The 14,407-nt window shown below is 46.9% G+C and overlaps 1 protein-coding gene across 8 annotated transcripts in view; it reads right to left on the bottom strand.

Annotated features, from left to right (window-relative positions):
• Positions 1 to 14,407, bottom strand: part of NOX5 (NADPH oxidase 5) — a 59,576-nt gene that overhangs the window by 22,684 nt on the left and 22,485 nt on the right. For 4 of the 8 annotated variants that reach the window (XM_025296251.3, XM_025296252.3, XM_044925380.2 and 1 more), the window contains exons 2-8: positions 13,474 to 13,572; positions 12,995 to 13,118; positions 11,163 to 11,313; positions 6,447 to 6,657; positions 2,695 to 2,929; positions 1,198 to 1,351; positions 842 to 1,020 (exon numbers count right to left, since the gene is read on the bottom strand). In XM_025296251.3, coding sequence (XP_025152036.3) covers positions 842 to 1,020; positions 1,198 to 1,351; positions 2,695 to 2,929; positions 6,447 to 6,657; positions 11,163 to 11,313; positions 12,995 to 13,118; positions 13,474 to 13,572 — 1,153 coding nt within the window. Of the gene's footprint in view, positions 1 to 841; positions 1,021 to 1,197; positions 1,352 to 2,694; positions 2,930 to 6,446; positions 6,658 to 11,162; positions 11,314 to 11,846; positions 12,969 to 12,994; positions 13,119 to 13,473; positions 13,573 to 14,407 lie in introns of those variants that run through there. The other 4 variants (XM_025296254.3, XM_025296256.3, XM_025296253.3 and 1 more) reach the window with 2 other exon arrangements.

Genomic DNA, 14,407 nt, shown 5'->3' on the forward strand with positions numbered 1-14,407 from the left:
GGAAAGAGAGCAATGATGTTCTGGCAGTAGAGAAGAAAGAGCAAAGCCCTGAGTTTTAATACCTGCTCTGCTACTAGCTGTGTGGCCTCGGCCTGGTAAGTTACTTCTATGAGCCAGATTCCTCGTGGGTCAAGTGAGGATGCCAATTATGACTTCAATGGATCATTGCTGGCTCAGAGTAGCTGATTGTATATATATATGTGTGTGTCTATTTCTGCTATGACCAAGTCAGTCCAGGGGACACAATCTCCAAAGTAGATCCTTTGGGACCTTTTATATCTCCAGGAGGCTAGAGAGAGGGAAGCAAGGCTAGACCTAACACCTGTAGAGTGCCCACATGCCAGGTGTGTATAGTTATTGACTTCACCTGTATTATCTCATTTAATTTCTAAAATAACTCCAAAGGTAGAGAATCACAGCTCCGCTTTACAGATGAGGGCAGTGGAATGACCAACAAGGAGGGGGGTGGGAATTAGAACTCTCAAGAGCTTGTTTCTTGCCCTCTCTGTTCCATCTTGAGCCTATAATCCAATTAGGGCAAGAGGATAAGCCAGCAAAAAAGGTAGAATCTTCTAGAGCAGAACATTTTCACTCGCCAGACATAAATAAATCACAGTTCAGTGGCAGAACCCAAGTCACATGTCCATAGTATGCAAACCACCTGGAACTTCCTAGGCTCTGGAGTAAGTTGGAGGGGGCACAGCATGAAACGAAGGTGGGTGACTCACTTTGCTGAACCATACAAACCAACTATACTCCAATAAATTTTTTTTTTTTTTAAAAGGAAGAAATGAAGGTAGGAGCCCAAGATAGGCCAGGCAAAGGGGAAAGGCTGAGGCACCTCAAAGTGGCCACTCCTGCGGACACAGGAGCTGGAGCAGGCGAACATGAGAAGCAGCAGCAGGAGCAGAGCCACACCAGTTGGGGAGGCCGAGCCGTGGACCCAGCCGATGCCAGGCCTTGTGGTGAGCAGGAGTTCCCAAAACCGGAAGGGGCTGGTCTCAGACTGAGCCTGGAGCGCTGGAGAGGAGCACAAGACAAGCTCCGCCCACTGCACCTTCCTGTTGGGGTTCCCACTTCTCCCCATCCAGCTTATCCAGGACACGCTTCTCTGCCCATCGGGACACATGGGGGGCATAAATTAATGGTTTGTGGAAAGCCCTGATCCCTACCCCACCCCATCCCCAGGCTACTCACCGAAGTTCACCACGTGGGCCACAGTGTGCACGAGGGAGAGCCCAACCACCACGTAGCCCATAAGCTGGTGGAACTGGATGTTGTGGTCCAGGGGCAGGACTTGGGCCAGCCATGTGGCCCGCAGCCACGTGAGGCAGTGCCTGAGCATCAGCACCTGGCCGAGCAAAGAGGTAGAGAGCCCATCTGGCTCGCTCTCTAACCTGAGGCCTTCCCCTTCGCAGCAGGTGTCTCCCTGCCTCCCCCTGAGATGGCTGTGCTTACTGATGGGCGGGGCTGGCGGGTGGGCGGGGCTAGAGGACATCACCACCTCCCCTGCCCTCAAGTCTTCCATTGCTGCCCTAGATTCATAGCTGGGGTCCCAAAGTAGGACCTCCAGAACTGGGCAGGAAAGAAGAAAATCTTATAGAATGTCCGTTCGTATTCCTTTTATCTCAACATGTGGGAAGCACATAAGCTTTTACTAATATTTAGGCTCTGTGTAGACATGGAGTCCTCATTTAGTCGTAGGTCAGACAGGCACCATGTCCCATGTAGTTCTTGAGATGTCCTGAGGGGAAACGGCACTTTTCAAGGGGCTTATGGCGAGGACCCTCTCCCTTACTCATTTGCTTTAATTTATGCCTGTCCTATTGTGTGAATTTGCAGATTACATTAACTGCTTTTAACTTAAGTAAGCTAACTACCCCTCAGAAAAGACAAGTAGCTTAAAAAGATTCCCTACAGAGAAAATGCAGATTGAAAATAGTGTTAATAAGGCAAGAGCAAGTGACCACAAAAATGAGTCATGTATCTCCCACTCCTGGTGTGAATTCTTTGTAGCTAGTTATGAGGTTAAAAATAAAACCCACTCTAGTAAGAAGATGATAGTGTCAAAAGGAGTATTTGAACTAGAGATGTACATCTCTGATCATTAAAGATGAACCTTGCCTTATAGTTATATTGTGCCTAAACCTATTGGCTAAGAATAACAGGGCATGCATACAATTATAAGTGAGCATATACTGGGTAATTGGGAGAGGTTTTTGTTTTTTGTTTATTTTTGTTGGGTTTTATTTCATTCCAGTTTTAGAAGTGTGTTATCAAATACACGTGGAGACCTCAGGCTCTGGTCCAGAGGATCACGTTCTGGCATTCAAGGCCTCTTGAAGTTTTCTCTTTCTGGCTGGAGCCCTGCACAGGAGCTAGCCTGACCTCCTCTGGGTCCACCATAGGGTTATCGTGAGGATCAATAACCCTATGGAAAGTGCCTAGCACTGTGACTGGTACATAGCAAACACACAAAAACGCCAGCTGTATTATTTACCTGCTATGTGACAACAGACAACTCACTGCCCCTCCCTGAGCCTTAGTCCCCACCACTGAGTGCTGGCCCAGTGGATTTCTAAGGTGCCATCCTGCGCTGCCAATGCAGGTGTCCATGCGTGGGCCATTTAGTCTGAGAGGAGCCTACATCAGTCCCCCTGCCTGCTTCCCTGCGTTGTGCCCACAGAGCCCTACCGCGATGAAGCTGCAGTCAAAGTTGAGGCACTGGCCACAGCCCTTGGCCACCATGACGCTGGCTCCGAAGGCCCGGTAGGCACTAGCTGCCAGGGCAAACAGCAGCACGTGGAGGCCCACGAAGACGGCCAGGCAGAGCGCATGGCTGCGGTGGTTGTGCCAGAAGGCAGAGGTCAGCGGGCGAGGTTGGCGCCGGTGTCGCTGGGGAGCTGGAGGCGTTAGCCAGTGAGCAGCACTGTAAGAGAGGACTCCACTCAGAGGGACGCGGTGCAGCGGGGACCACAGGAGTGGGAACCTGGAGACGCACTCCCTCTGCAACCACTAACTCTTGGGAGCCTCGGGGCAAACAGGCCGGCTTCCTTTTACATCAGGAAAGGGAGGTCAAGTGACTTGCTTACAGTCACACAGCGAGGTAGAACTGGGATCAATCTCCTGTCTGTCTGATACCACATCCACGACTTTTTTTTTTTTACTACCTCAAGTGGGGAGACAATCATAATGGATGGAAGAGTCTGAGAAATTTTTGAAGTTAATACACAAAAAGAATGAAGTACAAAAGTGGCACTATTCAGAACTTGGAGTCAGACAAACTTAGGCCTGTTGTTACACCCTTTTTATATTATTTTCTCCACAGTGCCTATCGAATTTGTACTTGTCTAGTTTATATACTTGTTTATTGGTATAAATTACCTGTCTCAGCCTGGAATGCAGCCCAAGCAGAGCTCTGCCATTACTGAGAACAAGGCTTGGTACAGAGTAGCTGCTCGAACAAGTTGAATAAATAACTGTCTTTGCTAATTATTTGTGTGCTCCAAGTCTATGCCCCAACGAGTAACACTGAAGAAGCTGAAGTTGAACAGTTCTATGAAGACCTACAAGACCTTTTAGAACTAACACCCAAAAAAGATGTCCTTTTCATTATAGGGGACTGGAATGCAAAAGTAGGAAGTCAAGAAACACCTGGAGTAACAGGCAAATTTGCCCTTGGAATACGGAATGAAGCAGGGCAAAGACTAATAGAGTTTTGCCAAGAAAATGCACTGGTCATGGCAAACACCCTCTTCCAACAACACAAGAGAAGACTCTACACATGGACATCACCGGATGGCCAACACCGAAATCAGATTGATTATATTCTTTGCAGCCAAAGATGGAGAAGCTCTATACAGTCAGCAAAAACAAGACCAGGAGCTGACTGTGGCTCAGATCATGAACTCCTTATTGCCAAATTCAGACTTAAATTGAAGAAAGTAGGGAAAACCACTAGACCATTCAGGTATGACCTAAATCAAATCCCTTATGATTATACAGTGGAAGTGAGAAATAGATTTAAGGGCCTAGACCTGATAGATAGAGTGCTTGATGAACTATGGAATGAGGTTTGTGACATTGTACAGGAGACAGGGATCAAGACCATCCCCATGGAAAAGAAATGCAAAAAACCAAAGTGGCTGTCTGGGAAGGCCTTACAAATAGCTGTGAAAAGAAGAGAAGTGAAAAGCAAAGGAGAAAAGGAAAGATATAAGCATCTGAATGCAGACTTCCAAAGAATAGCAAGAAGAGATAAGAAAGCCTTCCTCAGCAATCAATGCAAAGAAATAGAGGAAAACAACAGAATGGGAAAGACTAGAGATCTCTTCAAGAAAATTAGAGATACGAAGGGAACATTTCATGCAAAGATGGGCTCGATAAACGACAGAAATGGTATGGACCTAACAGAAGCAGAAGATATCAAGAAGAGGTGGCAAGAATACACAGAAGAACTGTACAAAAAAGATCTTCACGACCCAGATAATCATAATGGTGTGATCACTGACCTAGAGCCAGACATCCTGGAATGTGAAGTCAAGTGGGCCTTAGAAAGCATCACTACAAACAAAGCTAGTGGAGGTGATCAATTCCAGTTGAGCTCTTTCAAATCCTGAAAGATGATGCTGTGAAAGTGCTGCACTCAATATGCCAGCAAATTTGGAAAACTCAGCAGTGGCCACAGGACTGGAAAAGGTCAGTTTTCATTCCAATCCCAAAGAAAGGCAATGCCAAAGAATGCTCAAACTACCGCCCAATTGCACTCATCTCACACACTAGTAAAGTAATGCTCAAAATTCTCCAAGCCAGGCTTCAGCAATACGTGAACTGTGAACTTCCAGATGTTCAAGCTGGTTTTCGAAAAGGCAGAGGAACCAGAGATCAAATTGCCAACATCCGCTGGATCATGGAAAAAGCAAGAGAGTTCCAGAAAAACATCTATTTCTGCTTTATTGACTATGCCAAAGCCTTTGACTGTGTAGATCACAATAAACTGTGGACAATTCTGAAAGAGATGGGAATACCAGACCACCTGACCTGCCTCTTGAGAAATCTGTATGCAGGTCAGGAAGCAACAGTTAGAACTGGACATGGAACAACAGACTGGTTCCAAATAAGAAAAGGAGTACGTCAAGGCTGTATATTGTCACCCTGCTTATTTAACTTATATGCAGAGTACATTATGAGAAACGCTGGACTGGAAGAAACACAAGCTGGAATCAAGATTGCCGGGAGAAATATCAATAACCTCAGATATGCAGATGACACCACCCTTATGGCAGAAAGTGAAGAGGAACTAAAAAGCCTCTTGATGAAAGTGAAAGAGGAGAGTGAAAAAGTTGGCTTAAAGCTCAACATTCAGAAAACGAAGATCGTGGCATCTGGTCCCATCACTTCATGGCAAATAGATGAGGAAACAGTGCAAACAGTGTCAGACTTTATTTTTTGGGGGCTCCAAAATCACTGCAGATGGTGACTGCAGCCATGAAATTAAAAGACGCTTACTCCTTGGAAGGAAAGTTATGACCAATCTAGATAGCATATTCAAAAGCAGAGACATTACTTTGCCAACAAAGGTTCGTCTAGTCAAGGCTATGGTTTTTCCTGTGGTCATGTATGGATGTGAGAGTTGGACTGTGAAGAAGGCTGAGCGCAGAAGAATTGATGCTTTTGAACTGTGGTGTTGGAGAAGACTCTTGAGAGTCCCTTGGACTGCAAGGAGATCCAACCAGTCCATTCTGAAGGAGATCAGCCCTGGCATTTCTTTGGAAGGAATGATGCTAAAGCTGAAACTCCAGTACTTTGGCCACCTCATGCAAAGAGTTGACTCATTGGAAAAGACTCTGATGCTGGGAGGGATTGGGGGCAGGAGGAGAAGGGGACGACAGAGGATGAGATGGCTGGATGGCATCACCGACTCGATGGACGTGAGTCTGAGTGAACTCCGGGAGTTGGTGATGGACAGGGAGGCCTGGCGTGCTGTGATTCATGGGGTCGCAAAGAGTCGGACACGACCAAGCGACTGAACTGAACTGAACTGAACTGAGGTGTGTTACTTCAGGTGAAATAACTTTAATGTCTTTTTGTTACTTCATTCTTTGTGTGACTTCAATTTCCTTTTCCATGCTATGCAATGATACACTTGTAAAAATGCCCAGCACATAGTTGGTGCTTAATATTGAATTGATTCTTAAGGAATCCTGTAGAAAATGCACGCATGACAACAGCTGCCCTGCAGAGGGCAGGACAGACCTTTGGCCGCAAGAGAAAGCGGGCAGAGGAGCTAAGCTGGGGCAGGGAGGGAACCCAAGGGGCGGGTCTGGGCAGGGCCGACCAGGGCGGGCCGAGCCAGGCCGAGGGATCGTCCTTGTGCTCGGGCCACACTTAGCACCTGGGGTCTAATCCCGGCACGGGCTGTGTCCCTGCACCAGACAGGGCGGTACCTGATGGTCAGGTTCTCCATGACCCCGGGGAAGCGCTGCAACTCGTCTCGGAGCTCCTCGAAGGTGATGGTGCCGCTGCAGTCCTTGTCGGCCGACTCGAAGAGCGCCAGCGTCAGCTGGTCTAGCTTCTCCTCGGGCAGTGAGATGGCGCTCTCGTACAGGCACGACTGCAGCACGGTGCGCAGCTCGTCGGCGTCGATGGAGCCGCTGCCTGTTTCAGGTGAAGACGAAGCCTACTGGGGACCCGCACCCAACCCCTCCTGCCTCACTCTGTACTTGCAAACTGCGCCCTGCCTTGCACAACCATTGCATCGTGGGGTTAACTTCCGCTTCTTTCAGGTTTCTGCCAACCTGATGTCTTTAGGAGTAAAGACCAAGCAATCAAAGGATATATGCCACCTCCAGCTCACATACCGTCCATGGCTCCCTACTGCTGGGCTCAACAGAGGCAAACACCTTCCCAAGCATGGAGAATCTTTGGCCTCAGTGCATGCCTTCCTCTAGAATCTGCAGCCTCCTCTCTAAGTACCACTCAACTTCCAAGACCATCTGCCCAGAAGATACACTTGCTTACTTAATCTATAAGGAGCTATGTGCCCAGAGCCCCAGTTATTCAGAGGCGAATTATATATGAGGTGGTGGTGAAGAGGTTTCCCTTTGTTCCCCAACTTGTAGCAGATTCTGCTCATCCATCCATGTTGTCCTGAGAGGCCACAGCTGGTCCCTCAAGTCCAGTGTTGTGACCTTATGTGAACATGAGTGGCTAGAGTGATATGGAAAGGAAGCCAAAAGTACAGTTGACCCTCAGCACAGACGGGTTCCTCATCTGCAAATTTGATCACAGTTGGTTGAATCTGTGGATGCATGAACCCACAGGTTATCAAGGGTCGACTGTATGTCTACATTTTATATAAAGGACCTGAGCATCCATGGGTTTGGGTATCCACAGAGATCCTGGAATTAACTTGCGAAACAACTGTATCAACTGAGATGGGATCTGAGGCATTTTTTTTTCTGTATATATTTTCATTCTTCATAAGTAGTAGGACACTTGATTAGAAGTTTCTTGACTTGTTTTGGATATAGACACACATGAGGAAGCAATATGCTTCTGCCCCTTACTGTGTGATGGTGGGCTATAAGTCCTTTAGAGTCTTGTGACTTTGCTCATCTCTAAAATGGGGCTAATTATTCCTCCCTTTCAGTATTGGTTCAAGGATAATAGATAATTATAAAGCAGAAAGGACTGATGCTGAAACTGAAGCTCTGGTATTTTGGTCATCTGATGCGAACAGCCAACTCATTGGTAAAGTCCCTGATGCTGGGAAAGACTGAGGAGAAGAGGGGGTCAGAGCATGAGGTGGCTGGATGGCATCTCCAATGCAATGGACATGAACTTAGCAAACTTCACGAGATGGTGAGGGACAGGGAGGCCTGGCATGTTGCAGTCCATGAGGTCACAAAGAGTTAGACACAACTGGGTGACTGAACAACAACAACAATGCAGTATTTGGAAGAAAGCAGCTACACATAAATGAAAGTCTTATTGGTACTGTGATCAATACCTGGGCCAAAGTCAAGGCCTGTAATCACAGTATGATGCAGAGTCTAGCACACCACTCTGCAGTCACACCTCCTGTCCTTCAGCTTAGGCAAGAGCCCAGGGTAAGAGCCATCATGGACCATACTTTAAAGAAAATCTTAGCAAAGCTCTGCCAAGAAACTCGTGAACCCTGGACCAACTTGTTTCCTATCGCACTTCTCAGGGTCCATGTAGCCCCCAGGAGTAGTCTGAGATTTAGCCCGTTTGAAATGACCTATGGAGGCCTTTGCTTACTACTGCCGAATTCTAAGGGATGAGGGTGTGAACCAGGGTGTGTCCAGATATTATTAATCTTGGACACATTCAGAAGGCGATCCATGACTATGCCCAAAAGGCACTGCACGCTCCCACTAAAAATACAAAAGGAGGAGCCGTTCCTTCACAGATAAATCCAGGGACCAGGTTCTTAAAACCTGGAAAGAGGGAGCCCCCCTGCCAAACCCCAAGACCAACTATTACACAGAATGGGTTGAAGCCTTCCCTATCTGATCCAAAAAGGCTATGGATGTCTGTATGTCTCTTTTAAAAGAAACAATTCCTTGATTTGGACTTCCAAAGTCCTTCCAAAGTGATAACAGGCCCGTTTTCATAGCCGAAATCATACAGGAGCTAGAGAAACCCCATAGGCCAGAGGACCATGCCCAGGAGCACAACAGCAGCTGCGCTGAGCTTTCCCAGATGCAAATCCAGCCCTGTGACTCAGTGCTCGTCAATGGCTCCCCGCTTACTCATTGTACTGAGACTCCAAACCAGGACCTCTGGGGCCTGCCCAGTCTGGCTTCACCAACCACCCCAGTGTCACTGGGTGCCTTTTCCCACTCAGACTCCCTTCCTTTGATGATTCTGGACTTTCAGAGACTCTTTAAGCCACAAAGTTGCCAATGATGTAAGAACCAGGATAATTATTGCAGTGTCATTTATGATGCCAAAATAAGGAGGGAGAACAATGGAAGTCTCCATTTTGGAACTGGTGTTGGAGTAAATAAGCAACAGCTGACCCCTGTAAAGGTGTGTCCTGAGCTAGGCGTTGTTTTGAGTTTAAATAACTAATTTAATCCTATCAACCTCACACGTATGTACTATTAGGATGATCATTATTTTCATGTGATACATGGGGAAATTAAAGCATGGAAAAGTTAAGCAGTTTGTCCAGGGTCAACAACTGGTAGAGCTGAGATTTGAACCTGGGTAACTTGGTTTCAGAGAAGGCAATGGCACCCCACTCCAGTACTTTTGCCTGGAAAATCCCATGGACGGAGGAGCCTGGTAGGCTGCAGTCCATGGGGTCGGTGGGAGTTGGACACAACTAAGCGACTTCATTTTCGCTTTTCACTTTCATGCATTGGAGAAGGAAATGGCAACCCACTCCAGTGTTCTTGCCTGGAGAATCCCAGGGACGGGGGAGCCTGGTGGGCTGCCATCTATGGGGTCGCACAGAGTCGGACACGACTGAGGCGACTTAGCAGCAGCAGCAGCAGCAACTTGGTCTCAGAGTCAGAGATCTTAACTACTAGGCTGTGCTTCAAGGAATCATAGGGTCAAAGTCACACAGTGGCATATAACACAGTCACTACAAATGATGCTATAACTCCATTCAGTTTCCCCTTCACACCTGTTAGATAGCTGTTATCAGAAAGAAAGAAAAAAACAACATAAAAGTATAAGTACTGGAGAAATTGGAACCTTTATGCATTGCTGGTGTGAATGTAAAATGGTGCAACCACTGTGGAAAAGAATAAGGTAGTTCCTCAAAAAAAAAAAAAAAAAATTGTCCTGTGATCCAGTGATTCCACTTTTGGGTACATGCCCAAAAGAACCGAAAGCAGGGTCTTGAAGAGATATTTGTACTCCCATATTTATAGCAGCATTATTCACAATAGCCAAAAGGTAGAAGCAACCTAAGTGTCCATTGACAAATGAATGGATAAACAACATGTAGTATATACATACAACAGATCATATTCAGTCTTAAAAAAATAATGAAAGCCTATCACATGGTGCAACATGGGTGAACCTTGAGAACATTATGCTAAGTTAAATAAGCAGTTACAAAAGGACAGCTATTATACAATTTCACTTATATAAGGTGGCTGCTGCTGCTGCCAAGTCACTTCAGTCGTGTCCGACTCTGTGCGACCCCATAGACGGCAGCCCACCAGGCTCCTCTGTCCCTGGGATTCTCCAGGCAAGAACACTGGAGTGGGTTGCCATTTCCTTCTCCAGTGCCTGAAAGTGAAAAGTGAAAGTGAAGTCGCTCAGTCGTGTCCGACTCTTAGCAACCCCATGGACTGCAGCCTACCAGGCTCCTCCATCCATGGGATTTTCCAGGCAAGAGTACTGGAGTGGGGTGCCATTGCCTTCTCCGATAAGGTAGCTAGAATAGTCAAATTCTTGGAGAAGGGGGGAGTAAGGAGTTATTGTTTAGTTGGTACAGTGTCGGTCTGGAAAAATGAACAAGTAAGTTCTACAGACAGATAGATGGTGGCAATAGTTGCAGAACAATGTGAATTTACTTAATGCTTCTGAACTGTACACTTAAAAATGATTAAAGTTGTAAATTTAATATTATGACTATTTTACTATAATAAAAATGATATTATAAAGCAATACAGTCTTATATGAACAATTGTTTATATTGTTGAGTGAAAAAAGGCAGTGTATATAGTATTATAATCCCATTTTGTTTTTAAAAAATGTGTGATGAATGTGTATATGCGATCAGTTATAAGGCAGTATAGAAAAGTGCAATGGGTGATTTTTGCTTTCTTTTTTAAACCATTCTATATTGCCTAAAATGTTCATAGTGGGGTATTACTATTATTAAAAAGCAACAAACCAATTTCTTTTTTCAAACATGGAAAATAACAAAGGAAAGTTCTGGCTTCTCGTGAGTTGAATCAAGGGCATTTGTCTGCCTGCCGGTGTCCCACCCTCTTCCCCAACAAAGGGGAGATGAGGACCAGAGACCGGGCAGGGAACCCACAGAGAGAGAGAGAGAGGAAGCTGTCAGCCTCACCTCGAGACATTGGCCCAGTGCTGGGTAGTCACTGAGATGGGCCGTTCCCTTTGTCCCTCCCTCTGAGTCCTCCTCCCATCCCACAAAGGATGCTTACCGTCGACGTCATACACCTGGAAGAGGAATCTGAGTTTGTCCATGGGGCTGCCGTGGATGAGCAGGGTCAGTGCCTTCTGCAGCTCCTGAAGTGTGATGGTACCACTTCCATCCGAGTCAAACAGGACAAAGAATCTCTCAGCAAAGAAAGACTGTGGCCGGAGGAGGACAGGAGATGGGTACAAATTGGCCATGGAGCCTGGGCTTGGAATTCATTCACTCTGTGTGTGTGTGTGTGTGTGTGTGTGTGTGTGCATGTACACATGCCGTAGGGTGGTAGGATTCAGGGAGGACTCAAGTGACTGAAAATAGCCTGTGATCTGCCCAGTGAAGCCACACTAGGGGACAGTGTCCATGGCCCATCCTGTCAGCTGAGAACAACTTTGGGCTCTGGTAGGAGAATTGTTCAGATCCCTGTTCAGTGACGATAGGCTTGTATCTGGGTCCTGGGCTCCCTTCTGGCTCTCGGGCCTGGTAGTTTGCATAGGCTCTCTGTCTCCATAACCCACCGCTTTCATCAGCCTTGCAGTCCAGACCTCTGGTGGTCCCTTACTCAACATGGGGAAAAGATCAGATTGAGTGTCCCCCTGCAGGCTCCTCCCAGGTCCTGTCTTTTTCCCCTTAAGGTGACCCCGAGGGACAGTGAAGCCAGGAAGGATTTACAAAGAAGGTGCCACTTGAATACCTGTGTCTTTGCCTTGTTGTTTGGGCTGCCTATAGTCTACAATTTAATGTTCTTAATGTAGAGTTGTTCTTAACAGCACTTGTTCTCAGTTGCTGGTGCACTCACTCCATTCATCATTCAACCATCCATTCATTCAAGAATCGTATCTACAGATGCCCCTGCTTGCCAGGCAGGCCTTGTGTTAGGCACTGAAAACACAGAAATTAAGAAGACAGGCTGGGTCAGTGTCACAGATATGCCAGGCCGAGGTCCGCTCGAGGCAGGGAGAGGAGCCTGAGGGCTTTCGTGTCTGATCTAAGTTCACAAGCATGAGGTCCACTGTGGGCAGTCTACCCTGCCTTGGCTTCACTCTTTTTCACCTGGGTCCCCTTAGTAATGCCTTTATCACTCCCCCGATATCATTCTACCATCCTGAATGGCCTTCATCGTAAGATATCTTACAGCCCCTATTAGGCAGAAGACCTTTTTTCCCTTCCCCACATTGACTATGAAAGGAGACAGTGTTTAGAGTCCTAAGCAGTGCCCCTGGTACCAGCAAGTGAGGGGCCCTCTCATCCAAACAGCGGCATTCAAATGCTCCTTGTCTCACTCCCATCAAGGATACAGGCCAGCCCAGAGGACACCTGTGGAGAGGCTGGCATTTGCAGGCTCACGCCACCCTCCTCTCTGCTAATGTCTCCACTTTTTGTCAGGCATGCAGGCTGTTATGGGGTTGGGCAGAGGATCCATGACACCGAGAGAGAGGACTGGGGATGGTGTGGCAGTGCAAACAGGACTTTAATGGATACAAACCGTGGGAAAATTTGTTTTATTGGCAGGAAACTTAAGTCTTGGCATCACCTCTGCCCATGAGGCTGCTAATAAATGTAAGGTCAATAATATTTCTTAAGATTTGACAAGCTACTGATTTCCAACTTCATGTGTTGTTTGGAAGATCCCAGGAGGCCATGGCTACCACCATGGATGGAAGGACCCCAGTAACAGAGACAGAAATATCCTCTGGCCCTGCTAAGGAGTAGAGCCTCAAGCCCAGAGGAATCTGAGTAGCAACTTTTCCTTCCTTGTGAGGTACTGTGTCCTGCAAACCAGATTGCTCCTCCTCTACAAAATATGAGCACAGGGTCCCCACATCTGGAGCAGACACTTGCCTCTTTCACTTTCAGGGCTTTTTTGAAGTCTTGCAGGTTGATTTCCCCATCTTCTCCCGCAATGGTCTTAAACTGGTGCGTCACCCACTGAAGCCACTTGGCGTCCTCCTCGGCATTCATGGTGCTGGGAGACAAAGAAGACAGGTGTATGGGTTTGGGGTGTCCAAGGGCTCAGAGGCCTCACGGTGGCCCCAGGACCTCTGTCTTCCTCCAGCTGGGGTCTCGGGCTCCCCATGTGGTTGAACTAGCTTCAGGGTGGGAGCAGTGCTTCCCCACAGCTGCTTCTTGATGTCTTTAAGTCTCTTCCTTCCATCTAGGGCATTGGCCTAGATTGGCTGACCCAGGCTTAAGTCTCTTTAGGTTCTGGGATGACAGGGCCCCGGTGAACTGGGCTGCAGACTATGGGCTTAAGTTCAGAGAATGGCTTGCTCCGTGGGTGTTATTAACATGGTGACAGCGACATCCCACCTCACATTTACCTGGCTCTGTGCTGTGTTCCGAATCCTTCCCTCTCACTCTTTGCTTGGGTCCTTGTTACCGAATGTAAAATACTCGACTGCTCTGAGCTTCCTTCCTCCCTAAGACATTTTACAGGAAGGAAACAGGCTCAGAACACTTCAGTTATTTAGCAGAATTTATTTAGCAGGTCAACTCCAAGGCCAGTGCTTTTCCCATCAAACCCAAGAACCTCCACCCTCTGCCTGAACATTTCAAGTATAAACCATGCGAGGGCTGAGACCAAGAGCTTGACTCTCCAGGTCCAGGATGTATCAGCAATGTCACAAGGGCACCAGCCATCTTAAACCCTCACAGATGGGCTAACTATACTGTGATGAGAACAGAAATTAACACTTTCTGTGGCATCAGAACCCAGCAATCCAAACTTGAGTCAATGAGTGAGAATTTATGTCATCTTATTCTCTAAACTTCCTTTGTGAGAATGGCTTTTGTCTATATCCCATGGGTTTAATATAACTTTAAATCAATCTTCGTTATCTGCAGATTCCGTATATGGAAATAAGCCTACTTGGGGAAATTTATTTGTAACCCCAAATCGATACTTGCAGCATTTCCGAGGTCACCGTGGACATGGGTGAAGTGGGAATGCATTTGAGTCGCTTGATGTGCGTGTTTCCTGTTGAGGTCAACACAAGCGGCAGTCCGCCTGCTTGTCTCAGCGCTCAGACTACAAACAAACGGCTTTCCCACAATCTATTCAGTGCTGTGTGTTTCACAGTTTTGCACTCTTCATTGGTGATTTCGCTCTTTAAAGTGGCCCCAGGAGTAATACAAAGACCTCAGCACAAAAGGCTGTGGTCTGCCTTATGCAGAAGTTACACTGTTAGATATGCTTTGTTCAGACACGAGTTCTAGTGCTGTGGACCATAAGGTCTATGTTAACGAATCAACAAT

This window comes from Bubalus bubalis, chromosome 11 (genome assembly GCF_019923935.1).
Source record: "Bubalus bubalis isolate 160015118507 breed Murrah chromosome 11, NDDB_SH_1, whole genome shotgun sequence".
In the NCBI taxonomy this organism is placed as follows: Eukaryota; Metazoa; Chordata; class Mammalia; order Artiodactyla; family Bovidae; genus Bubalus; species Bubalus bubalis.